Raw genomic sequence first — 26,124 nt, 5'->3', positions numbered from 1 at the left:
AATATAATCAATATTCTGACTGTGTATGGCAGTGAGAAATACCTCAGCGTGTTACAGCCTGTTAGCAAACGTAGTTATAAAGGGAAGCCAGCAGTCATGCTCTCTGGTGCTGGGCAGTTAAGCCTTGCTAGTTAGCATTCAACCAGCAGTTTGCCAGTCTTGTGTTGTTTTTCTGTTTGCCATCTCATCAGCATAGCACACACCTTCTTGACAGTTTTTGGTGTTGAGTCAAACCCTCGCTTCAGGATATCAAAGAGGAAAAGGTCTTTGTGATGGTGGAGATGGATGGCTTCTGGCTGCGTTTTGGCAATGACCTGTTGAGAATATGTGCGCAGCATCACTGCCTCTGCATAAGTGATGTTCTGGATGCAAATAGTCTGGTAGCCTGTAATGTAGTGGAGCAAACATTTCATCCGATTCAAGACAGTAAGGGCAAGATCAGGGACAGTGCTAACTCTAGCCACCATGTATTAGAGCAGGTGTTCAGACACAGTTGAATGCAGCAGTATTGGGATCCAAGCCAAACAAAAAGGCTGAATTAAGGTAGAACTGAAAAATACCCAAAACCCATTTATAATCCAGTAAGGTCTTACTGTTTTATAGTAACCTTTGACTGTCTTAATTCCACAAACTTGGATATCTCTAATATTCTATCAACTCACGTTGCCATTTTTGGATCAAATTTGGAGAAGCCTTGAGTAGAGTCAGCTTCAGCTCAAATCAGGGTAAGTTAGATGCTGAACATGTAACCTTTTATATACATTTAAGTTTCTCTTAAACAAAAATCCTGTCCTTGGCCTCCCAGATATGGTGGCCCAAATTAGTGGGTGTCTCTTATGTAAGTCACTTCTTGTCCCAATTGCTCTTTTATGAATTGGGGACAATGTAGTCCCCTCTTGTACCAGTGCTGTTGGGAAAATTAGTCCATCAGTGTTTATAAAGCAGTTGTCTCCTGCAGTGCTAAGCACTTTAGAAAAGCCATGAAGAACTGAATAGCTCTGTCCTCAGAGCAGGCTTTGAGTAGCGTGCAGTAAGCAGGAGCCTAGGGCTGCATATTGAACAATAAGAAAAAGCCAAAATATTGAATAATCCGCTCATTAACGAACAGCGTTGATCCTGTGCTCAGAAGAAAGCAAGAGCCCTGTGGAAAAACACCCTGTGCTCCTGTAGTTAAAGGCTGTGTCCTAATAATGACAGACACAGGGCTGAATGGAGGTTGTAAGTATCTGTGCAGCTGTGGCATTTCCAAACTTTTAAGAGCTCAACTTTGTGACATTAAGGTTGGCTCCTTTGACTGAAGCTTTCTGTGTCTAGTAAGTCTGATAGTAAAAGCTGAACCATCTTTTGGGTGTGTTTGTATAATGCTGGTCTACTGGGAACACGACAGTCCTTTCCTCTTGCCTGAAGGTGAGTAGGTTAGGTAAGACTGCCAGCGTCATCTGCCAAGAAGTATATGAAATATATATTGTAATGTGGGGAAATGTCATTCTATAGCAGCTGGAGTATTCACTAATAATTTTAAGGTGTGTTGTGGATCAGATTAGTTGCATAATCTGAGGAGGGGTAAAATTGGGAGGAAAAGTATAATTCAAGATGATCCATGTCTCCAGAAACACTTACGTGCATATTAGCTGTTTTCTGTGAACTACTGTGACAAATTTACCTTCTCTTCACCCAAACTGCAAAAAGGGGCTAAAGCCAGGAACGTAGAATGACAAAGAAATACAAATAGTTTAAGGAAGGTCTGCCTGTCTGAAGGGAAGGGTTTGTAAGGAGACAGGATTAGAGCATTGTGTGGAAGTATCAGGCAGACTGGGCAGGAGGGCCTAGAGGAGCTTGACCTGTTGAGGGCACTCACAGAGGTGGGTCTCCAGTAAACTGAGCACATGTGAAGTTAAAATTCTTTCTCAGTGGTTTACAGCTTGGGATCCATGAGTTGCTGGTGGCTTTTGGACTACATCAGAAAAGAAAGTTCATATAATAGTGCATTATGATCTATATATGTGAAATTTCTGAAGGGTCAATGACTGCAGTGGAAATTTTTTGGGATGCAAAAGTTGGAAAAAGAACCCCACTGTCTGCTATGTTCCTCTCATTAAGTCAATGATATGTTTGGTTTTGAAAAGGCCAAACAATGAATCAGGCTTTAAAATGGAAGAACTGTAGGTGTTCTCAGTAACTTGGTTAAAGCATCTGGGCGCGCAAGATTGATGTGATGGTGTGACTCAGTGTGCAGTTGGGAGTGGGAGTCCTGAGAACACCTTCCAGGGGCAGGACAGACAAGACCTGCTCCTGCAGAGCGTTCGTTTGCAGAGATTCACGTGTGGGGCTGGACATGCACTTCCTATGGGAAAACTTTGCAAAACTGTGACTTGCCACCCAGAGGATGTGCTGGATACCCTGCCCCTTGAAAAACTGAAAACCGGACTGGGCACTGTGCAGAAAAATATGGAGGGAGGGATGAGTCCTATGCTAGCCAGAGAGATGAGCTATGCTAGTGATAGGATCTTACCCTCTTACATCCCAGGCACAGTCACAGGGTGTGATTCTCCTCCCTACGTGATGGGTTTTTATTTCCAGCATTCTGCTTCATGCCCAGGAATCCTTCTGGCATTACTGAGGACCCGGGGTGTGTAAGAAGAGTTAAGTACTAGAATTGAGATATATCCTGAAGATCAAAGAAGGGAGTCTGCCCGTGTCAGATGGGGATGCGTATTCTCCTTGGTGCGTGTGCCTGTAACACCTATTACCAGCTCTGAGAAATGCATGTATTCATCAGAAGGAGAAAATATCCCTTTGTGTTTATTCTTATTTAACATTGTTTACACAGAAAATGGAGAAACACATCTTTAACCGTCATGTACTATTTAAAATTATGTCAGTACACCACGCAGCGCTCATTCTGTAAACATCTACTCCACCATGTGGTCTCTGGGAGCTAATGCTCTTCTGCTCTGTATGGCCACTTGTGTTCTGCCTGGAGCACACCGCAGTGGTTATGTTAAATAGCCTTTGTGAAGGTTTCCAGAGCTCTAAATTAAAAATGCAGAAAGCTGGGGAGGGGGGGGAGTTGGGAGGGGGGATACTCTGTAGCTGGAGTGTTAGGATGTCTTGCTACCTAATTGCCTTAGAACATGTGGGCTTGAATGAATCCTCTTTAATGAATAATAGGCAAATGCATAAATCGCAAACTCCAAGCACCCAAACGGTGAAATGCACACTAATGAAGACTCTGACTTCGACGGCAGGTGTAGAGTTGATTTGTAGAATGCCGTGAATATATCAGGTTTAAAATGATGTATTTATTAAAAGAAACAAGTCTTCAATGTGTTCCCCTTGTATTCACTCTCTCATCCTGCACACCTACTCTTCCTGCACGATATTGCAGGCTGCAGTCTCACAGCAGTTTCTTGCTATAACTCTTGCTTCGAAGAAGTGCAACAATAGAGACCAATTACCCTCTGTCTCCACTCTTATTGCAATAAGCCTGAGGGGAAAAAAAAAAAAAAGTGAGTGCACCCCCTCCCCTCACTACCTTTTCAATTTCAAATCCTAACCCTGTTGGTATTGCCATTTGTGGATTTGAACTCCCTGGCTTTGTGTGCGGCATTATCTGGAGATTCACCTGGTACTGATCCAATGAACCAACACAACCTTACAAAGCTGAAGGGAAGAGTGTAGAGTTCTCTTTGTAATAAATCATATGCCATGAAAAAGGATTTCTTTAACTCCTTTCCTCCATTATTCTCCATATCTCACCTTGTGGAAATGGGTCTGTTAGTGAGAGACTTAGACTCACATAGTAGGAAGGAAAAACGAACAGAGGAGGGAGAACTGAAATGAAAGGAAGGCAGAGTTCTTGAAGGTTTCTGTAACTTGGAGACTCCAGAAAGAGGAAAAACCTGAAAGAATAGGAAGCAGCCCTAAAAATAAACCCAGCATAGGCCTTGGTACTAAACCTTGTTCAGTTCTAGAAAGGGACAAGGATGTTTTCATTTAAGCAGCTGGATAAGAAATCCTTAAAACTAGTAATGAGTCAAGGAGGTTCTGTCCAGACAATTGCCCAGCAAGCTGAATGCTGGTCTGAACATCTTTGGTTTTACTGAGTTGAGCTGGTAACCTCTTGAGATCTGGCTGTCTCCCAAGTAGGCAGGAATGAATACTGCAAAATGTTTCAGTTTCCATTTCAATTTTGAAACTCATTTGCTTTGACTGAATTTGCACTCTGTTTATGTAAATTTATAAACACTGTAATAAATTTATCTACTTATAGAAAACAGAAATTTTAGAAAAAGCCTGGAGAACATTTGTGAAACGCAAATTCTGATTCAACAAGAATAATCACAGAACCTGATTTAAATGTACATTCAGTCACAAAGCAGAAACATAGCACGTGGTCTGTGTATCTAGCAAACCCTAACAAGCATAATCCAAAATTCAAACTATTGTTAACAGCTAAAATATTTTAAATTACATACATGTCATTTTTTATGGCAGCAATGACTATCTGACACACAACCCAGGTTCTCACAATATGAATGAAGACCACAGCCAGGCGATAGTAGCAGTTTGCTGCTTTGCTTGTTATAGAAAGCTCACCTAATTCTGATTACACTTTTTTCTAACCTCTAAGAGTCTGTGCCAGCATGTCAATATTATATGGCTCCATGTCAATACTATCAGCCGCATTTATAAAAGCATTCATGGGCATGGCCGTTAACCCTCATGGAATGGGCTATTTTCCAGTGCCCTTACTCTGGAAACCTGCTTCAGCCCTCACTGATTTTGAAGCTGCTTTTGTCTTCCCTTGCACCTCTTGGAGTCTATAATGTCTCCTGGTTTGCTCTCCTCCATATCCCCTTTCAAAGATCATCCTTAAACAGTCATTTGATATAGTTTAGGGTGTTTTCCCCTTGTTAATTTTGTGCTGAACACAGTTTATTTACTGCACAAAATAGACCTAATGCATGTAGGACAGATTTGGAGGCCCTTTCTAAATCTGTGGAACGCTTATGGTCACATGAGGAACCGTATTGAAGCCAATGACAACACTTGCACTCTGGGTAAGAGACCTGGACTCAAATATTGAAAGATCCTGTATTATCTTGGAACACAGTTGTTTCCCATTGTAGAGCTGCTGTTTCCAGAGTATATCTATATTTCTACTTTGCCTACCGAGTGCTTGAAGCAGCAGGTAAACAGTTAAGCAATGGAAGAAGCAGGCAATGCCTACTAGAAATGAGCTGGTTTAAGATTGGTAGGGGGAATTAAAAAGCAGTGCAAGATGCAATTTTCAAGTTATCCTGTTCAAGTTCTTGCATTGGAGGTATTAGCCACAAGGGAGATCACATCATTGGGGAGCAAGAGAACATAATGAATGCAGTAGCTGTAATAGGCATGTGGGAGACTCTTACCGTATGTTTTGGTCGTGTCCTGATATACGTGAGCTTTGGGAGACAGCTCTACATGTAATAGAGTCAATAATCAAATCTGAAGTACCAAGGAACACAACTTGATGTTTCCTTGGAGAGACCACAAGTTTGCAACAGATGAATAAAGAGAGAATGTGGTAGATACAAATTTGTCTTTAGGCAAAAAGGAAAGAAAAAAGACTTAAAAACGGGGGGGGGAGGGAGAAAATTTTACACTGTTCCCAGACTGGAAAGAAATATTAATACCTACATCAGAAATTTAATTAATTGTTGTTACATTGATAAAGATGTGATATACCACATCAAAGACTAGCAAAATGATATTTGGAAATTAATTTGGGTTCCCATTAAATAGAGCTCAGAGGAGCTTCCCAAATGAATAACATGTTTGTCAGGTATTGCTTCCTTCTGTTTATAAAGTCTTCTCAAGAAAAGACAACTATTTTCAACTGTTCTTGTTGCTTGAAATGAACTACGAGATTCATCACTGCCCAGACATTCATGGCAAATTCAAATATTGCAAATTTCAATGCCTTAGTATTTTATAGAAATTAGGTATTGCTTACTTCTGTTTCCTATAGGGATGGCTTACATAAAGTTACCTAAAAAGTCCCAAACCCCAAATTTAATATTGACAATCCATGTTTGAATTTAAAATTTGCTTTTGGTGCTCTGTAGCTTGGCCACTTCAATGTGCGTTGGAGATGAATATAATGGAATCAAAATATACTTGTTTTCTGTAGTGTTATTAGTTTTGAATATTCTTAAAACAAAATGTAAATGGGACTCATTAACCATATAAGGGGATATGATTTCAGATTCTGATCTCTTAAGAAAGTTATCCTGTATGCTGTTTTCTTGGGAACTGTGCCAAAATACAGTAAAACTCAGGGTGATCACCACAGTTTCTGCTTTTGTTTAATGAAAACTCATTCCTGAGATTCTGCTCTTATACCAGTTTTAGCCCAGTGTAATTCCATCTATGTCTCTGGAAGTACTTTTGATTTTATATTAATGTCTGTGAGTTCAAAAGAAGATAGGATTTAGTAGAACTGAGTGGACAGAGTTTACGTGAAGAAAAAAGAAAAAAGTATATAGAGAAATCTTATATAATATGTTTTGCTTTATAGGGGGATGGAGACAACTTTCAGAGTTGTCTGTGGAATTGTGGCTGTTGGAGTGTCCAGAGAATAAATCTATCTGTTCTCTAGTCAAGCAGACAAGCGATCATCAAGAAAAAGAGGTGGCTTTCTTCCCACAGTGAGCCAACCGGCTCGTCTGTACACCATGTCAGCAGTGATGGAGTTGCAGAGCTGGCAGTTGGGTCTTCGAACTCCCAAGCAGCCTGATGGTTGGGTTGTCTAAGGCCAAGCAACACAGCAGCTCCTGCCTGCTTAGCTTCCCATAAGAATTCCCATAAGAGGAATGTCCCATTAACTTTGTATTTTTTGGTTCATAGGAAAATATTTATCCATCATTTTTGGAAATTAATATAATCCTCTGGTTTTATCCCCTCACTTTTCTTAACATTCCACCTTTCTGTCTTATTTTCTATTTGGGTTTGATGTATGCAATCTTACAGAGAAGTGGGGCATTTTCCTTTCTTTTTGCCAATGAAACTTATGGGTTTTGGTCATTAGATTCTTAGAGTTTTTGTCAAAGGATAGTGCTACCGGAGTGAGTAAATCTCTGTTGTTTGCATAGGTGTGTTTAAAAGATTAAGGCTGAACAGACATTCTCATAATAGACCAGGGATCAATGAAAGCTCCTCTTTTCTCAAGAAGCTTTAAGGCTTAGCACTATGGTTGATTTTTTTTGTTTGTTTGTTTTAAATATAGAGGAAGTTGCATCTCTGTCTGGGCTTTTATTATTTGAGTGGTCTTTCATAGAATTCCTGAGCAAGATCTACCCAAAGCCCACTGGTCCCAACCTCAGCTTGAGACGATAGAAGAGAGTTTTCTTCCTGCTTGTATCAGCGGCCACAGATTATCTAGGTGATCTCTACAGTAGGCAAGGGGCATGATTTCCTCCTCCCGTTTGTGCCACTTCCAGCTTTTTTAATTTCTTCTGGGTTCACTCTTAACAACAGCCCATTGAGTTTCAATGGGACTTCACAGAGAATGGGATATTACTCTGTGGGACTGGGAGTAATATAATCAAACTCAAGCCTGTGTACTGAGAGGGAAATGAGTCAGGGCAGGAAGGAGAAGTCAAGGTGGCATACATGCTTCAAGGCCCACAAGAGTTGATGGCCAATAAGCAGTTTAGCTTAGTCTTGGTTGGCTAACTTTTGTGTAGGCAATTGCAGGAGGGGAAGAGACTGAGGCCCTGGGTTAGTGGAACAATTACATTCATGCTTTAAATCCCTTAAGCATGCACTTAATGGCCATTGATTTCAATGCCCTTAACAGCTTTGCTGAGTCAAGGCCTGACCGAGGGCACAGTAAAGGCCTGGTGATGCTGTTTATGAATGACCATCATAGCTATGGACCCTCCCAGCTAGAGCATGGAAGGGAAGGGAACCTTGAAGACCAAGCAGGGTCTTCCAGTGCCAGTGTGGCGAGCTGGCAAAAGGCAAAGGATAGAGAGTGAACATATGTGTTGTGGAGGGGAAGGAGGCTGAATGACCAAAGTTCATTGATACTCTGCTGTTCATGTTATTTCTAAAAGTGGCCATTGCTGCAGGCTTTCACCATCTTCAGGGGAGCATTTTGCTTTGTTTCTTTCCATAAGAATAACTTGTTTAAATACATCAGCTGCAGAATATAGCCCTAATTCTGCAGCTGAAGCCAGAAGAGGCTGCAGCCTATATATGTCCTTTGTGTGTATTTTTTTTTTGTGTGTGTGTGCACAGGTGCTCCCTGATGGGGTTTGATTTAAACCGGCACTGGGCAAACCCATCTCCTTGGGCTCATCCTACACTGCATGGAGTGAAACAGCTCATCATCGAGATGTACAACAATCCGGTAAGTGGGGAAAGGTGATGCCAGAACAGCCACTTGCTGAGGTACCGACTCTCTCCCGCTGCAGAGCTGTGCAAGATGCCAGTAACTCCAACGTGGCTTAATCTAGTGGCAAAGCAAAATAACGGAGGAGTAAGTAAACACCACCCCCACTGCGTGAGATTAGGGAACATTTGCGTCTTTTGTCACAGGAAGTATCAGAGTGGAGAGAGCAAGTGAAATGAAGTTCAGCTCAGATTAAATACGAAATAATTCTGAAAGCAGGGCCTAAATTCAATTGAGCTGCTCTCATGATGTCCTGAGCTGGATTCAAAACAGCAGGCCCCCCAAATTGAATTACCAAATGGCATTGATGCTTAATCCAGAGCTCCGGCAGGGGTTGCTATGTAGCGTGCAGAGCAGGAGGGGGATAATATTTGCAAATATTATATAAACACACACGCACACACTCATGCTCACTCAGAGAAGCAGAGGTGTTCTTGAAGGTGAAATCTTAGCTAATCAGAGGAGATGGATTGCAGAAAATATGGAGGAGTGGGAGGGAGGCAGACAGCTATTGAATATTTGACATCAAAGCGCAGAAGGATTATTGAACGTGGCACCTAAGAAAAACTGCAGAACAAAGATGGAGATGGGTAGTAGGAAAAAATCACTGCCAAAAAAATAAGAGGAGATTTTTATAGATTATTATTTTTTCTGTATGGAATTCCTGGTATTTGTCCTTTCTTTTTTGCTTCACATTATGGAGATGGCATTTGGATCTTTAATTCCATGAGGTTTTGCTAATATTTTTAAATTAATTTTTATTTCTGTTAGTGTGAACAAGGACCTGGTCTGCCTTGCTAATAAAGAAAGAGGATTCTTACCCCTGTCTACATCATGTATAGGATAAGAACTCCTTGAATTTAACTCCTACTTCTCCCAATACATCTTATTGGGCTTTTCATATTCCAGGTAGTAGTAATATCTGTACAGAAGGGATTGTAGGTACAAGGAAGATAGGTCAACAGATAAGGTCCTTACATATGGAGCGGAATCCAATTGTATGGAAAATACATTCATAGACTGTTAATTGTTTGGCACAGAATTTGTCTTTCTACTCTGTTTGTGCAGCACCAGCATTATGCCTGTGACTAAGGCTCCTAAGCCCTGCTGCATTAGAGCGATGAAGACAGAAAGTAAAGAAAGGCACTGACAGCCAGCCTGGTCTTTCCTCTGTTTCCTAACCCAAATAGCAAGACAATTTTCCTTGTAGATGATGGAGAGAGCATGCAGGCTGCTTTGTTTGAGAAGAAAAGGGTTTTTTTCCAAGAATAAAGAAGTCCTTAAACATTACAAGAAGGTTGGGTGTAGGGAAATGCTTCTAGCTAGAAAAGCAAGAAATTCTGACACTATCAAAAGTCAGTCAGTCAGTCAAAAAAACAACTATTCTTGGAGGCCAGGGGGAAATTGTTTTCAGCTTTGTCCCATTCCTCAGAAGCTTTGAAAACTCTGGTAGTTTCCAGCTGCCGTGTATGTGAGGAATGAATTTATTTGCTGTGGCGGCTAAATGAAAAATCAAAAGAAATGTTTGGTTAGAGTTGGTCTGAAATGGAAATCTTTTTCTTCCTCCATCTCTCCCACCCCTCCCCAGTGATCAACCTGAGATGAACCAGTTCCAGTTCATTTCCTTCTGAGGGAAAGAAAAAGGAGCCTTTCAAACACAGGTGTAACATTTCATTTTCAGGGTTATTTAATTTTTTTTTTTTTAAATACTACTTAGGAATCTTTTTTTTTTGGATTAAACTACCAACAAAGTTCAGGTGGCTGTTCAGAGTTTCATTTCTCAGTGAATTAGCTACTCACCAAGTAGTAGTAGCTACTACTACTCACCACAAGACCACCTTGTCTGATTTTATCATCCCCTAGTCAATACCGGCCTTTCTGACAGTTTCAGAGACCCTCAGCAATACAATGCAGTATAAGGGAATATTGTTTTTTTCAGGCAATACCAGATTCTTAGTCCCTCTGATCCAAGTAATATTTGTATGAAATGGACATTTGCACCATGTCCAAAGTGCTGGGGCAGAAGGGGAAAACATGGCAGCTGCCTCAGAGAGAGGGCATGGGATTGTATGCGTGCCTCCTGCTTTAGCACTGACTGGTTTTATTACGATAAAAAAATAAGATAAAATATTAAGAGAGAAAAACACACAACCTTTCCCCTCCTGACAGAGTGCCAGAATAAAAACCTGCTTTGAATCACTTCAGGCTGCTAAAGATTTTAAGTACCGTCCAGGTGCAGAGTGTAACTTTTAGATGAGTAACACATGATAGATGGTTGGCCACAAGCATCGGTGAACCAGTTGCAGGGGGGCTGTTGTCAAACTGTGACAGATCAGGAATTGTGCATTTAAACACGTCTGTCCTGCCACGCTCTCCTCACCTGAAGTCTCCCCACACTGGGGGAGTGGAAGAAATGAAATAAAATGCAGTGTAAGTTTCCCTGCAAAATAATGTAATAAAAAATAACCCTCCTCCATCCCATTCTGGACAAGATCTGCCGTGAGGAGCTGCCCACAAGAGATTGGATTGTTTAAAGCAAAGGAAGTTCAGCTTCATGTTGCTATTGCGGAATGGCTCAGTGCAGGCCTTTTAGATGTATTCATTCCCTTAAATCATTTAAGGAAAATTAGCTGCCATAAGAGCATAAAACTACATTTTAAATATTGCTGTATAGGAGTATTTTTCTTCTGCTGCTGCAGTATGGAAGATAAGCTGCTTCCTTTGAAAAAAGTTCATTCTGGAGGGGGGATGATGACTGACACAGAAATAAGTGAAGTGGGTATGAGGCACACACACAATGCCATAGTGATTCCAGTGCTGAGTGGTCCCAAGGCTAAGTGTTTACTCTAGCTACTGTATAAAAATAAACCAAAGCACCTGTGGTTCTCTGTTCTTCTGGGGTTTACAAAGTGTGCTTATTTTAAAGTGTTTCAAATTCCATAATGACCGTATCATCTTTAGGAGGGAGTGGATGGGTCAAGAAATCAGAGAACAATGGGAAGCTTTTGATCTCCATGTCACTGATTTTGAAACAGTCATTTCTGATGGTAAGCTGCTGTCATTGTGCTGGTCTGTGTGAAGTGAGGGGATACTCTCAGCTGTTTCTAGTGGTGTCACTCTTGCAGATGAGACTGAAGTGACAGACTTGCTCTTCTACATCATGTGTTGTTGGCTGAAGATATTTCTGTTCTTAAGTACCTTTTCCTGCCCATATGCCAGATGCCACCACCTTCCCACCTCTCTACCAGATGATATGTATAGATAGTTCCCCTGTCCATGCTGTAGCAAGTTAGTGGAATTAGCTCAGAAAATGAATGTATTAGTTAAACCAGCTCAACTGACTTTTGTCTGAAGTACATCAAAGGATGTTCATATGAGCTTTTCCAACAGCTGAACTGTGAGGCCAGTAAGTTCTGCTTGGGCATGATAACACACTTCATGTAGAGAGCTGTTTGGAGAATGAATATCTGGGTAAGAAGTCTAACAAAGCATATATGCACAGCTAGATTTAAACACGTGAACAATCTGATTGAATTCAGCAGTGTTGCTTGTGTGCTTGCAGTTAAGCAGGTGCTTAAATGTTTTGGACTGGGGATCAAGTGCTCAGCACTGGCAAGCTCAGGATATGGATGGTCCATGGAGATCAAACAGTCCTTATCTCTGGCATAACACGAAGCCCCAGAGACAGAGAGAGCAGTAGAACTGCTTGATTGTGAACAGGTTTTAAGCAGCCATCCAGCACTTTTCCCGACAAGCAAATGCACTCTTTAAAACAGGTTTAATGAGTGAACTTAGGTAGCGTGCTCAGTGTCAGCTCAGTCCCCTTGAGTATGTGCATTGTGATATGGTCTTTAATCATAGGGTCTCGTGTTATTCTCTCAGCTAGACCCCTGCTTCACTGAGTTCTCCAAATGGAAAACTTTCACATAATAAGCAGCTATTCAGTGTTTTGTTTTAGCTTCAGTGTTCATTGTGAAGCCCCGTCCTGTATTTACTGTGCGCTATTCAGATCCTGCTCTGAGGATAGAATTGTTAATCTCCTCGTGGGCTTTTTTGTTTTGCTCATTGCTATACCCTGGGAGCATTTCAGAAGCATTAATTATTTTGGGGGGGGACTCCTGTGAGAAACAAATACATTATCCTTATATGGATAGGAAACAGAAGTAGAGACAGTTATGATTATAAGTACCTACTCATTTGAGATAGATAGTTTAGGATCCTTGGGATCAGATTTGGTTCATGTCATTCACCAAGGCTTGATAAGTTCACTGTCTTGTTTCTACCCCTTCCTTCTCTGAAGAAGATTGGGATAGACTATTTCTGTCATTTGAAGTTTTTAGGACCTAGGAGACATGGAATAGGCAGTGAGTAACTGCTTGGGAGGAATCTGTTTCAAGTGATTTGCCCCCCTCAAATGAAAATGCAGAGATGGGATGCAGTGCTCCCAGGCACTCTCATTGCAACACTGTACTTTGTCTTCTTGCATCCATCTTTCTTCTATTTTGCCTGTTTTCCACTTCCTATTGTCATTGAAGCTGGAGTCCTACATGCAAATGATTCCGGTATTAGACACTATTCATCTTGTGTCCTCAGTGAGCTGGAGACCTGACCAAAAAGAAAAGAAAACAAAGAAGCACCCACCTGGGGTGTGCTCGTTAATTATCATCTCCTTTGTCATGCATATATATACCAAAGTCTTAAATTATTTCTGCATAGGCAACTTTTCTGTCTCCATTACTGACTTTGGAGTGCTTGACATTGCAGCCTTTACATACTTTTAATACTATTCTGGGTGAAAGTTTTCATTGATTCAAAGCAAAGAATCCTGCTGAAATGAAACCCCAGCAAGCTGCAGTCTGAGTCATCTGCTGGGCTGGAACCTTTAGGTGCACCACATAGACATCTGCCACAAGAGCTGATGAATTAACTGATAGAGAATGGCAGTCTGCTATTGCTGTGGACTGGTGTGAGGGAGGGAAAGAGACACTTTGCCTGTGGGCTTTGTGGGTATCTGCTGACAACAGAATTAATAATAAGAAAGGATGAGTAAACATAGTACTGCAGGTGGGGTGGTGGGGTGAGGGGTGTGTGTATATTTAAGGCTGAATGACACCTTTTATGTTTTTGAGAAGGTTTTTTGAGATCCTATGTATAGGCTTAGTCTTGAACACAAGTATATGCTTCCAATCTCCCTGTCTCTGAGGAGGCCTTGTTTTCAACCCGGGTAGGCTTGGGTGTGCAAGCAGTGTGACTACGGATGAATTAATATTTGTCTGATAAGTCAATGTAACTCTGAATTCTCTCCCAGATGACTACATTGCTCTTCATAAAGAGAATATATCTACTTTCTTTCAAACATACTGAACATATACTCTTCTGGTTCTGTGTTATCATCTATCGCTAGACCCTTCTTCAGGGGCAGATGGATGTCCTTCACTAGGGTTGGCTCCCCTCACTACATCATGCACCTTCACCACTGCAGGAAGACAGCAAAGGTAGCTTGGCCTGAGCTAATCTCCAAGTTCCTACTTGTTGGTTTCTCTGCTAATAAACCCAGATACCAGAAAGCAGGAGAGGTTGAATGTTGAGTGGAGTGTGAAGCAGGTTAGTGTAGCCAGTTGAAGTGAAACACGTTCTCTTCCTGATAATCTATAACTCATTAGAGTTGACTGTATTACTCAGCTAAGTGGTTTCTCTTAAGTTTTCCCATCATCGTTGCCAAGGAGTAAAGGCTCAGCCCTCCCCTGTGCTCACAGACTTTCTTTTCACCTTCTGTTTCTCCCATTCTGGTACTGAGCTCTGTTCATCCCTGTCAGGAGATTACACATGTTCTTACCACTCCAGACCATGTCCCATCTCTTTCAAAGATGCAGTTCAGGAGATAATGAGTGACATAGGTCCTTAGTCTCTGCCCTTCTGTGTGCTGCTCTGATGGACCGGTGTTGTCTTTAGCCACTGTTTAGACTGGAGACAGTCGATGCTGTTATTTAACCTACTTCTTTTCTAGGTCTTCAGGGGCAGCATCGAGAGCGTACTATCAAGGGCAGTAGTTTTGACTGTGCAGGAGCCATGTTCAAAGTGTGGCTTTGTAAGAGTGCTCCATGTGCTGCATATCCAACCTCCAACTTTCTTCATTATCCTGAACTTTTGTAGTGATGGAAATCAGGATCTCTGTTTTTCTAGTGTCCCTGGTTATACAGACAGTGCCATACTTTGAGGGAAGCATTCTGGTTCCATGGAAAACTAGGTCACAAAATGAAGACTTAGAAATCTGTAACTGTTGTTTTACAGCTTGCAACTATCTGTAGTGGCAGGATTGCTTTAGTGACCTCCCATCTTCTCTGTCTTTGGCAGTGCTATATTCTTCACCAGACAACTCCACATCTAGAAAAATGCAGCTGGTCTTCGAGGCCCAAGTACTTTGCTGGAGCGTGACATAAATTTTATTTTTGTCGGTCCTGCAAATTGTGTCAATCTTAGAGGTTCTACTTTCACTCGTCTTGTGAAATGATGTTATTAGTATTATCATCAGTGTGATACTGGATAGTTGACAAAGTATAATAACAGACTTTGCAAAGGTTTCACATCAAAATTGTACACTTAGGCTTTTTATACTATAAGTGCACAAGTAGTATTATCTAATCTAACATTTGAATGACTGGAAGCAATTGTTTTCTGTTCAAAAATTCTTCTTTTCCCTCATCATCTTCCCTGCTCCTGTTATAAATTGGAGCAGCAAAGTGGTATAAATTTCACTGGAAAATTATAAGCTGATTCTCATTCCAGCTGAAACCAGTTTGGATGTTAATAAATGTTTGGAAAGGCTGTGGGTTGGGGTTTGGTATTGCTCAGAAATCACTCAGAGCCAGACAAATCAGCTGAGGTCTGCATCATCTGGTATATGGAGTCATAACAGATTAACATAGGGTAATGAGATCTGTGGCATAGCACGCTACCTGGCTCCATTTTGCTGTTAGCAGAGCTCTTAGACTTCCTTCGCCAGATAAACAACACAATAGTAATGAATAATCATTGTTAACACAATATTGAATTTTAACAACCTACTAGGAAGTGATGTTCAGACGGTTCCTCAGATATCCCGGGTTGTCATTTCTACCTGATGGTTTTGACTCAGACATCAAAACAGCTATCATCAGGCATCATTTTTTGCCAATAATTCTCAAACTGATGTACTGCATGTTATTCCAAGTTCTTCTCAGGCAAAATGGCCAACATGCTGCCTCTTTATTTCTCTCCTCCTGAAATTAAAAGAGTTATTACCTCTTCTTATGCAGTATGTGTTCAACTATGATAAACCTGTGGCTGCTTTCTGTGGTAATGTTTGTGTTTGTGCCAGTTTGTTGACATTGTAGAAATTCCCTGGACCACTTCTATCTTGCGAGTCCGTATTGACTGAAGTGTAACATTTTAGCATTGCAAATACCATTCTTATTTCAGTTCTCTGTTGAACAAAACAGTAGTAAGGGCAACTTTTGTTTCACTGGTGCTAGGGCGTAATTTAACGATGTGATGTACAGATCAGTGTCTGATTCTGTAGCTTTTGCTAGTAGGTGCTTAGGATTTTGACTATTTCCGACCTTACTGTTGGGCTACTATACTAAGAGCTACCGATGCTATAGCTAACATTTTACTTCATATAGACTGTTTAAAAGTATTCCCCCATTGTTAAATATGAATACATTTGGTATCTGCTGACGTAAATGAATGTGACATTCATGATCAGTTTGTTAGCTGTGGTATTTTCAGATAAGCAATCTCGTGAGAGTGGGAGTAACAACTGGGAAGAATTCCTCAGTTTCTTTCACTCAGTTTTAACAAATCTACTTCCACTTTCTTCTGGAGTAAACACTCCTTCTTGATCTACTAATATGTTCTATATTTCTGCTAGGTAAAGCAGCTTCTGATGTTAGCATCTTCCTTCCCACAGTCCTTTAAACACACACAATATTATGTGAAACTTGCTAGCAGGAGAGCATGTCTGGCACTAGAATAGTTTATTTTCAGGAGATGCTGAATCTTTAGCACTGGAGGTGTTTATGACAGGTATTTATTTGGAAAGGTTTAGATATGGGAAAGGTTTAGATAGAGTTAATTCCCTTTTGAGATAGTCGAATAGACTCAATAACCTCTACGGATTTCCTTCACATCCTAATTAATCTATGATCTTTGCCCCTTCTCTTTGACTTGTTTTCAACATGTAAACTGCCTACATGTATATCTTCATACGTATAAATGTATATATAAAAGTGAATATATAGTTTTTCTGGTACTCAGGATCTTAGGAATCATTGACGTTGTTAGATGAAGTCCCTTCTGGAACTGTGAACTCTTTCTTAAAGTGATAGTCCTGGAAGGAGGGTGCTGTTCAGGCCACACTCTGCTAATAGCCTTATTTTTTGCCAAGCTTCTGGGAATTACAAGCCACATTTCATCTAAACTAGACAGGTTTTTGGTTGGTTTTGTTTTGATCACAGTGACATGTTCATAATCTAGCTCTGAATAATATTCCACTATTTTTGTCAAATACTCTAGACTCTCCAGGGAATGTGTCTATAGCTACCGAATTTCTCTCTGTTCGTACTCAATGTGCTAATCCTATCACCGTAGTGGTAATGTCTGACACAGGTTGTGGTTTTGTTGGTTGGTTGGGTTTTTTTGCTATCTCCTTTTAGTAATGTTGTATCTAGAAAAGGAACAGTTTCAGCTAAAATTCATCTCCCAAAGAAGAATGAAACATTTTAATCTAGAGACTAAAACCAAAATCTCCTTTGTTTCAGCACAATAACGGTCAGGTTTTGTTTGTACCTAAGCTGCTGTTCTCCATTACACTGAAAGACCTGCTTGAAGCACTGTAGACAAATTAGTGTGTGGTTCACTATCATGTATCTAGCTAAGTACCTCATTAGTTAACTCTTTCCGTTTCTCAAATGTATTAATATTTGCATCCTGTGACTTGGGATATCTGTGCAGTAGCATTTGCAGGTTGCTGCTCTAAACATCTAAATCAGGCACATGTTTGTTTCTTTTCTGTAGTTTGCCATTCTGAGAAATCTTTGTACTGCTGTTTTTTGTTTGGGGCAGACACGTTAGTTATGACCTCCACTTTGCAGTGATCTACCGTATACCTTATCTTTTCTTCCAGGTGTTTTATTGCTATTACATGGAACCTGCGTTGTTGCTTTCTTAGTTTTAGCTCAGCAGCTCTGTCTCTTTCCACAGCTCTTTAGGGCCTTTAGTCAAACTCCTCTCTCTTACCTTGGATCAAAATATTATCCATCAAAGCTTTAGTATCCTCTCTGCCATCAAAACATGGTTGTATTTTCCTGGGACATGCCTAAGGGGCTGAACACAACTCAAATATCTCTCTGAGGAAATAGTGTGTCCTAAAATAGTTTTCTGAAGATGTACAGCCATGTTCTCTGTTTTTCTAGGGGCATCTGCCAGCACCCTGCTGATGAATCAGAGCCATCTCTTCAAAGAATTTACCCCATGTCAATGGAGGAAAATATTCCCTTTATATAATGCACACATTTTTTTCCTTGGTCTGAGTGTACAAGAGAGGTTCAGTATGGACTCTTTTCTTGCTCTCTTGCATCTTCTTTATGATTCTACTTTCTGTGATTCTTACAGCTATGACATTATCAAATTCCTCTTTTAGTGTCTGCATTGAGGAGAGAGGTTTTTTGGGTTTTTTGGTTTGTTTTTGTTTTTTTTTTTTAAATTTATTTTAAGTAGCATTAATCAGGGAGTGGCAGACTTGTTCAGTGTTGTGTTGAGAGTTTCCCTGAGTCTGGGAGACATGCTTAAGTTATTCCTTAGTAATTCTGGTTTCATGTTTCTCCTCCCCTTCTCTGTTTTTGCAGTGAGACATAGGGTTTGAGATATTTTTATTTTATATTTACCCACTTATAAAAATTCCCCCTTTGCTTCTGCTCCTTCCCCAAGTGGTTCTATAAACTGGGTCAGAGTCAAGGTCACTGACGAATCTGCTTCAGTCGATGGTTGTATTTGAACTGATGGGCACTGAGGAGAATGAGCTCTGGAGTGACAGAGCAGTCAATTCCAGCTGGCTCTTACCAGAGCTTCTTAGAGATGGGGCTTCTCACAGAACGCAAGTGGAAATGCCTGGAATGAACTGATCCATTTTATTTTTCCTACATCAGACAGCATTGGGAACATGCCCTTTGTTCATGTAGCTCAATTTTCCGCCTGGGATTGCATTTGCCTTTTAAGACACAGGGGCAAAGTCACTGCCAGGGCTTTTTTATTTAATACAAAAGAGCTCTTAGTATTCAAAAATGATTTACAGACAGCTGGCCAAGTGTTTGACCTAACTATGTCTGTTCGTGCTATTCTACTGGTGCAAGATAGCTGTAATAGAGGCTTACCCAGCCAGTGGACAATTAGCCCAATGTATGCAATGAAGATGGGTAAAGTGAAATGCTGATTTTAAATGAGGATATTGACATAATAGCATCTCAATCAGTGAGCACTGGAATAGCAGTGTAAAATTACTTACGAATAGCAGAGGAAATGAAGCCAGTGGAGGAGTGACATTATAGTTAAAAGAAAGCTCAGAAGCAAAAAAAAAAGAAAAGAAAAAAAAAACAACTGCAGGGGATGGAATCGTATCAACAAGTACTGAACAATCTCACAATCTCTATGCATTAAAATTTCATGCCAAAATGGGATGGTAACAGCAAGCATCTTTATAATGGCATGCTCAGACTTACCAAAGAAGCAATGAGGACTCAAAGAACATAATGGCAGGGACTGATTAAGTGTCATGATCAAATGTGATGTAGAAACTGCATTTATACACTTTAAAAATTATGTCTTCTTGAAGCAAGAAATCAGAGAGCCCAAAAGAGAAGACTAGATTTTTTTTATTTATCCCTGAGCAAGGATTAAGTCTTGATTGAAGGAGGAACTGTCAAAGAATCATTCTGTAATAATAAATATAAACACGCTCAAATTTATCATTCCTGGTGGAGTACAAAGCCAGAAAGTCATTAGATCAGCACACAATTCTGAGAGGGGACCAACATAAAATGGAAAGAAAACTAAAAGCAGCAGCTAAAACGGCAAGACAGAACAAAATAACACTTCCAGGTGACATGGCAGCTATATAAAATCACCATTGTAGGAATGCATTTTTGCAGCTTTACCATTAGAGAGTGAGCGTACTACCCCTATTTGAAAAACTCCACAACTTTATAAAAGGTTGCATGAGAAGTTAGCAAAGGGGATTATTAGACTGAAGAAGGCCATTAGCATTAAAAGGACACCCTTTGAAGTCTTGCCCAAATGAACTAAGGAAAAAACCCCAGTACACTCTGGCAAGTTAAATGCAAAACCGTAATAATAGAGGACAAAAACAATTTTGAAGAATAACTTGCTAAAGGCTTAAAAACTAATAATAAAAACTTTTTCAAACACATCAGAGGCAAGAAGCCTGCCTGAAGGTCTATAAGGTTGATAGATGATCAAGATGTAAAGAAGTGCTCAAGGAAAATAAGGTCTTTGCAGAAAAGCTAAATGAATTATTTGCTTTGGTGTTCACTGTGAGAAGCCTAGAGGGAATTCCCAAATTAGAGCCACTCCTTATAAGGGGCAAGTCAGATAACATGGATAACAGTGGTTTAATGGTACGTATCATTTTGGAAGAGGATTTTGTACCTTGTACATCTGTTTGCCTTTTTTGGATGAATTGACAAACATGAAGATAAAGGCAATCCACTACCTGTTGCATATTTTGAATTTCTGAGAACCGTTGGCAAAGTTGTTAAGCAAATTATTTTAAAGAAATTAAGAATTCAAGTTTTCATTGGATATGCCATCCAATCCTGCCTTTGGATTAAAGACAAAAGAAGTTAAAAGTGATTCTTCACATTGGGTGAAAGTTACATGTGCAGATTTCTTGGGATTATTCAAAATATTCATAAATTATTCAGAAAAAGAATGAATGGATTTTTCTGATGGTATATAATTATTTGATGCGATAAAATTGCAACACAGAATTTTTATGATGCTGAGTGATAAAATGGCAGATGAAGTCTAGTGGCAATAAATGCAAAGACACTTATGTGTCTGTGTTGAAGAAGGAGAGAAGTCAAGTCAAAGCAGCAGACAATAAAATTCTGGTGCCAGTTAGTAACTTGGGAAAGAAGCTTGTGAGATGGCTTTCAAAACACCCTATCAATGATCAGCTGTGCTCAAGAAGGAAAAGACTGTCTTAGATTCATCCCTATGGTACTTCATAGTTTACCTGTATTTTGGGAGAAGTGTATGATTCTGACAACCTTATCTCAGAAACAACCGAATAAGGATTTTTTAGAGAAGGGTAAAGAAGAAAGAAGACAAGAAGTTTGAAATTATTTGTGTGTGCCAGAAGTTTATATAGCATAGGCCCTTCAGCTTGGAAGAGATATTTGAGGAGGAATAAATTAGTTTAAAAAAAAAAAGTCAAATATATGAAAGTTATCAAAACCAGAGAAACAAGTAGTAAACTCTCAAAGGCTATTAATGCTGTCCCCGGAGTTGGGAGACCTAGAAGCTGTCAAAAATAGGGATGCTGTTACTTGGGGAAGCATTGTTTATATTTTTGTTTTTGCTTGCATTGTTTTCTTAAACATCCTGTGCTGGCAACATCCAGGGATTGCCTCTCTTACATGAGTTCCTGCATGATAAAGAGCACAGCTTCTGCTACAACCCTCTGACAATCTCTTGAACTCTTCCCAGAATAAAGTAGAAGGGGGTGGCTGTACGACAACTGGATTGGCACTGTTAGTTTTATGGACAAACAATAGTTGTTCTGCCTAAAAGAAAGCTCTCTTCTTCCCTTCTGATTATCCTGTGTACCTCTGCATTCCTGTAATTATGGTGCTTGAGGGCACTTGAACCTTGGTGGATGTAGTATGTAGTGCCATACAGTATCACTAAATTGCCAAAAAAAGATGTGAAAGTGAATTTGGAATGGGAAGAGGAAAACCTGGAAACTATATGATTTCCCTAGATAAAAGAGAATTATCCTCAGAGGAGGCCATTATATTGTCATTGTGACAATACATAAAGGTATAGGCTAAGTCCCTTGATTTCTTGGCGTATCTCATTCCAGAATCATACCTCATTCCACCTGGAATACTGTGTCCAGCTTTGGAGTCCTCAACACAGGAAGGACATGGACCTGTTGGAATGGGTCCAGAGGAGGGCCACAAAGATGATCAGAGGGATGGAGCACCTCCCCTACGAAGACAGACTGAGAGAGCTGGGGTTGTTCAGCCTGAAGAGAAGGCTCCGGAGAGACCTCATAGCAGCCTTCCAATATCTGAAAGGAGCCTGCGGGAGAGCTGGAGAGGGACTCTTTGTCAGGAAGAGTGGTGACAGGACAAGGGGTAACAGTTTTAAATTGGAAGAGGGGAGATTTAGATTAGATACCAGAAAGAAATTCTTTACTGTGAGGGTGGTGAAGCACTGGAACAGGTTGCCCAGAGATGTGGATGCCCCATCCCTGGAAGTGTTTAAGGCCAGGCTGGATGGGGCTTTGAGCAACCTGCTCTAATGGGAGGTGTCCCTGCCCATGGCAGGGGGTTGAAACTTGATGATCTTTAATGTCCCTTCCAACTCGAACCATTCTATGATTCTATAAAATAGTAACCCCCAATAGTCCTGTAGATAGGATTCTCTACTGTTTATTTTCATCATGTGCCTGTTTTACTGTGTCATCTAGAGCCTGGACCTGAGAACAGGAATCCTGTGAGAAAAACACAGCAGCTGCCTAACAGCTTAAAGAAAGGTATAGTAACTAATGGATCCAATGGGGATATTTTAGGCAGATAGGCTTTAGTTACAGAGTGGATGACTAGAGCTGAACAAATAATACTGTTGGTCTTTTGAAAAGTATAATAGATACCCTTTATGATTTCAAGTTGCCAGGATCTTTGCCTTTTTAAAAACTCATCCTTTGAGAATTATAATGAAGCAGAGCTGCTTCCCGAGTTACTATTTTTCTTAGACCTGAAAACCCGTACTTTTAGATTCATAGGCATCAAAAATAGCTGAATGCTGGTAGCATTGGTAGCTGGATTTTGCAAGCAGCAATCCTGCAGTTTTGCATATGTTTTCTTGATCTAGAGCCCAGTTTAAGCTGTTGAATGGGGTCTGTGTCTATAATGTTCCCTAAGTGCTATTATGCAAAGAGATTGCTTATTTGAATCATTAATCAGTCTCTGGATGGCTGCAAGTTCTTATATTTCATGGCTGGTTTTCATGATGTATGTGACCTATTCATAGTTGTTGCTCAAGCTGCACTGGAACAAGACTTAATTCCTGTTCTTGTTAAAGCTTTTCTGCTGACTACCTTCACTAGTATATGCTTAGAAATTATTCTAAACCCAGAGGACCAGTATATGCAAAACTCTGCTGAAAAGATTCCTCAGACAAGAAAACTATATTAGTAGCTTAACTCTTCCCAGTCGGAGTTAACATGATGGATCGTTGTTTCCCATATGGATGTGTTCAATCATCTTTTCAGAATCTGATTACTATATGCTTTGTGAAAAATCCAGTTAAAATTAATGTATTAATTAACAGAAGTTTAATTTTCTTCTTGTGAGGAGATACATCATGATGTTGGAATTTTACAGCATCAAAGTTAGCAATAGTTCCCATCTTAAAGTATTTTGAAAACTTCTACTTGCTGTCTTCTGCAGTGCTGACACCAGTGGATCAATAGGTTTTTAAAACCAGACAGGAATCACCATGATAATCTAGTCTGACTTACAAAGTACTAAATATCATCCATCATGGTTTTCCTAAATGGGCATCAAAGTCTGAGCTTCCCCAACTTCTGGTGGCTTAGCTGTTAGAGAGAATGACTGATCTAAAAGAGCTTAGAGGGTTTATCTCAAAAGAGCATCTGGAATATCAAATCTTTCTCCAAATATCTTCAAAACCCCATCACTGTGCTGGTAAAGTTGTTACGCTCACATTTGGGGGGCTTTTTTTCTCCTTTTTTTTTTTTTTTTAATATTTTTTAAAATTAATTATTTCTTTTTCTCTTCGGTATATCTACCTTCTGGGAACTGACATATAGGAAACTGCAATGTAGAGCAGGATTACTGAGCTGGGTCACTTCGAGGGCCTGAGCTGCAGAATCTGAATGCGCTTCTTACAATAAGTCTGCCTGAGTGTGTAGAGAACTCGGACATGTGAGCTGCCTCCTTCATTTCTATTGGGGTTGCTCATGTTCAGGGGTGACTCCTTTAGAGAAAATGCTGATAATTATTTCACTATTTCTCAAAACATGGTAAGAAGAGGAAGGAAGGATCACATTACCAGGACTGATAACTCTTGGTTCACACAAATGCATGTCTGGGAGAACCAGAGGTTTGCCTGAGCGTAAACAGCAAAATCTAAGTTAAGATGCTCACACACCATGGAGTGTTTGCAGCAGGGAAGAGAAGTGAACAATGCACTTAATATGGCTGAAAAGGGGGCTCTGCAAAATAATTTGCTTGCAAAGTTTGTAAAGCAAGTACGACTTTGTTCTTTCCTTCGTCATGGCATTTTTGTCTAGTTTACCCTTTTATGTGTTGATGTATAGAATTTGGTGGGGGTTTTTGTTGGTTTTGATGCTTTTTCTCAACTGATAACACTGCAGAAAATGTAATGGTACTATTACAATTTTATTGTGTTAAATAGGTTGTTGTTTTAAATGTTTTTATTTATGGACTGTCTTCTACAAGATCATTTTCTAACTGTGAGAATATCTTGCATTTATGTTTGGATTTTCAAAAGCACCTTCTGAATAGGATGCAGTCCTCTCATTATATCTTAAATACAAACTTCCAAAGTTCAAATGAAAGTTAGGGATCAGTTTATGCCATACTGAAATGTAGTCATCTCTGGAAAAGACCCCATCAGCGGAGCGCTATTTGAAGGCTGTTTACTTAGATGTACATCAGGAAAAATCTGTTCTGAGTTCAGTTAATCTGTTGTTTTGTATTTTTTGAAAATAAACTGCCTTCATCTTAGTATTGGTCTTCTGCTAGGAAATTTGTGGTGGTTTACGACTTCCCCCAAAAAGCGTACTTGCTATAGAATTAAATCTCAGCAAGAGTAGATTTAATCCTCCCTGATGACTTGTAGTCTATGGAAACATTATTGCCTGTGCTCGGTTGGTGAGTCTGCCCTTCAGGAGTTGGATGTTCTCCCCTTGCTGCAGTTAACTCATGCAATAGAGACAGCTTTTTATTCTGTTTATGTCCCTTGATAATGGCTGTATTGATCTGGCCTGATGTAAGCAAAGGTTCACAGTTCGCCAAATGTTGCTAAGGGTACCAGACTATTGCTGCCACCAGCAGACACATTCCATCATCCCTCAACCTCGGTGTGTGAAAGCCAGAGCAGCAGGATGCCACATGTTGGTGACTCAGGAAAGTGGCATGTGTTGGACTCTGGCATATGTCAGACTTGGATGCTTCTAAAATTAGAAAGAATATAATTTTTGTCATGCTTGTTTTGTCTGCCAAGCAATGCAGGAACATTTAAAGGTTAGCCTAATTTTCAGTTGTTCGGAAATGAAAGCCACGATGTCAACGCTGTGCAAGAACACCTATGAATTGTGTTTTTAAATAAGCTGAAAGGATTCATTTCCTTTAAAAAAATATAAAAGTTGCTGGAACTGACCTGAACTGCGTGTAAGAACAGTGAGGAAGGTGGGCTGTTGTCCAGCCTGATGTCTCTAGGCAAATGACTTAATTATCTCCTTATTTGCTCTGTTCAACAAAGAATTTTCACTAGAAGGCAAAAGCTAACAGAAAAGGTTTTGAGCCTAAATTCTTACTTTGCAGCAACTCAAAGCAGAGATGTAGAAGTGAGAAATGCTGAATCTCGTAATACTGCTTGGGGGATTTGGCTCTTTGTTTAGAAAACGATTTAAATCTGTTTACCTGATTTTCCTAGCACAAAATCCCAGTTGTCCTTTGAAATAAGTATTCTAGCTCTGCAGTGAAGAATATGTCTCATCATGACGGAACAATTAGATGGGTTTTAGACCATTTTTAAAAGCAAGATGCCTGAGACTGTCGTTGGGAAGGGGTGGTGGTGAGAGAGCAGGAGTAGCTATTAGATTATTAGGTTGTTTTTTTCCCAGAGTCCAAGGTGGAGGAGAGATTAGCTGATTTAAAGGGCAAACTGTTTTCATTTTTTTTATTTCTCCTTGAGAGCCGGAAAATGCTGATTGTTTGATCCCATCTCATCCTGGTTCTAGTCTGTTAATTCCAAAGATCATTCTCCAAGTGGCATGGTTACTTTCTAATGAGATTAGAGGGAGAGAGGCAGTGAACTGTTCAGTTGCTCTCTGGAGACCCTTGGAAAGTGTGATTTGGAGTGGGTTGGCTAGAGAGTGGTGCAAAGATGCCCGTCTGACCTAGTGTATTATTGCAAGGATTTTACATCTGTCACAATAGTGGATTGTTCTCTGCAAAAACAAATATGTAGCAATTATTGGCTGTGTTAGTCAAACTGATATATACCACTGTTGTATAATAACGTGGTATTCTGTGCAGAGTGTTTGCAAACGACTTTGTTGATTTCTTCAGTATTGTAACAGCAAAGGGCAATGAAAATTTATATCATAACAGACATTGTGATTTTATGTT

The 26,124-nt window shown here is 40.1% G+C and overlaps 1 protein-coding gene across 1 annotated transcript in view; it reads left to right on the top strand.

Annotated features, from left to right (window-relative positions):
* AGBL4 (AGBL carboxypeptidase 4) overlaps positions 1 to 26,124 on the top strand; it is a 948,845-nt gene that overhangs the window by 780,657 nt on the left and 142,064 nt on the right. Inside the window, exon 9 of the mRNA XM_074151806.1 lies at positions 8,287 to 8,398. Within this exon, the coding sequence (XP_074007907.1) occupies positions 8,287 to 8,398 (112 nt within the window). The remainder of the gene's footprint in view (positions 1 to 8,286; positions 8,399 to 26,124) is intronic.

Source organism: Numenius arquata, chromosome 8 (assembly GCF_964106895.1).
Source record: "Numenius arquata chromosome 8, bNumArq3.hap1.1, whole genome shotgun sequence".
Lineage (NCBI taxonomy): Eukaryota > Metazoa > Chordata > Aves > Charadriiformes > Scolopacidae > Numenius > Numenius arquata.
Note: the sequence above shows the minus strand (reverse complement) of the source record. Positions and strands in the feature narration are given on the sequence as shown.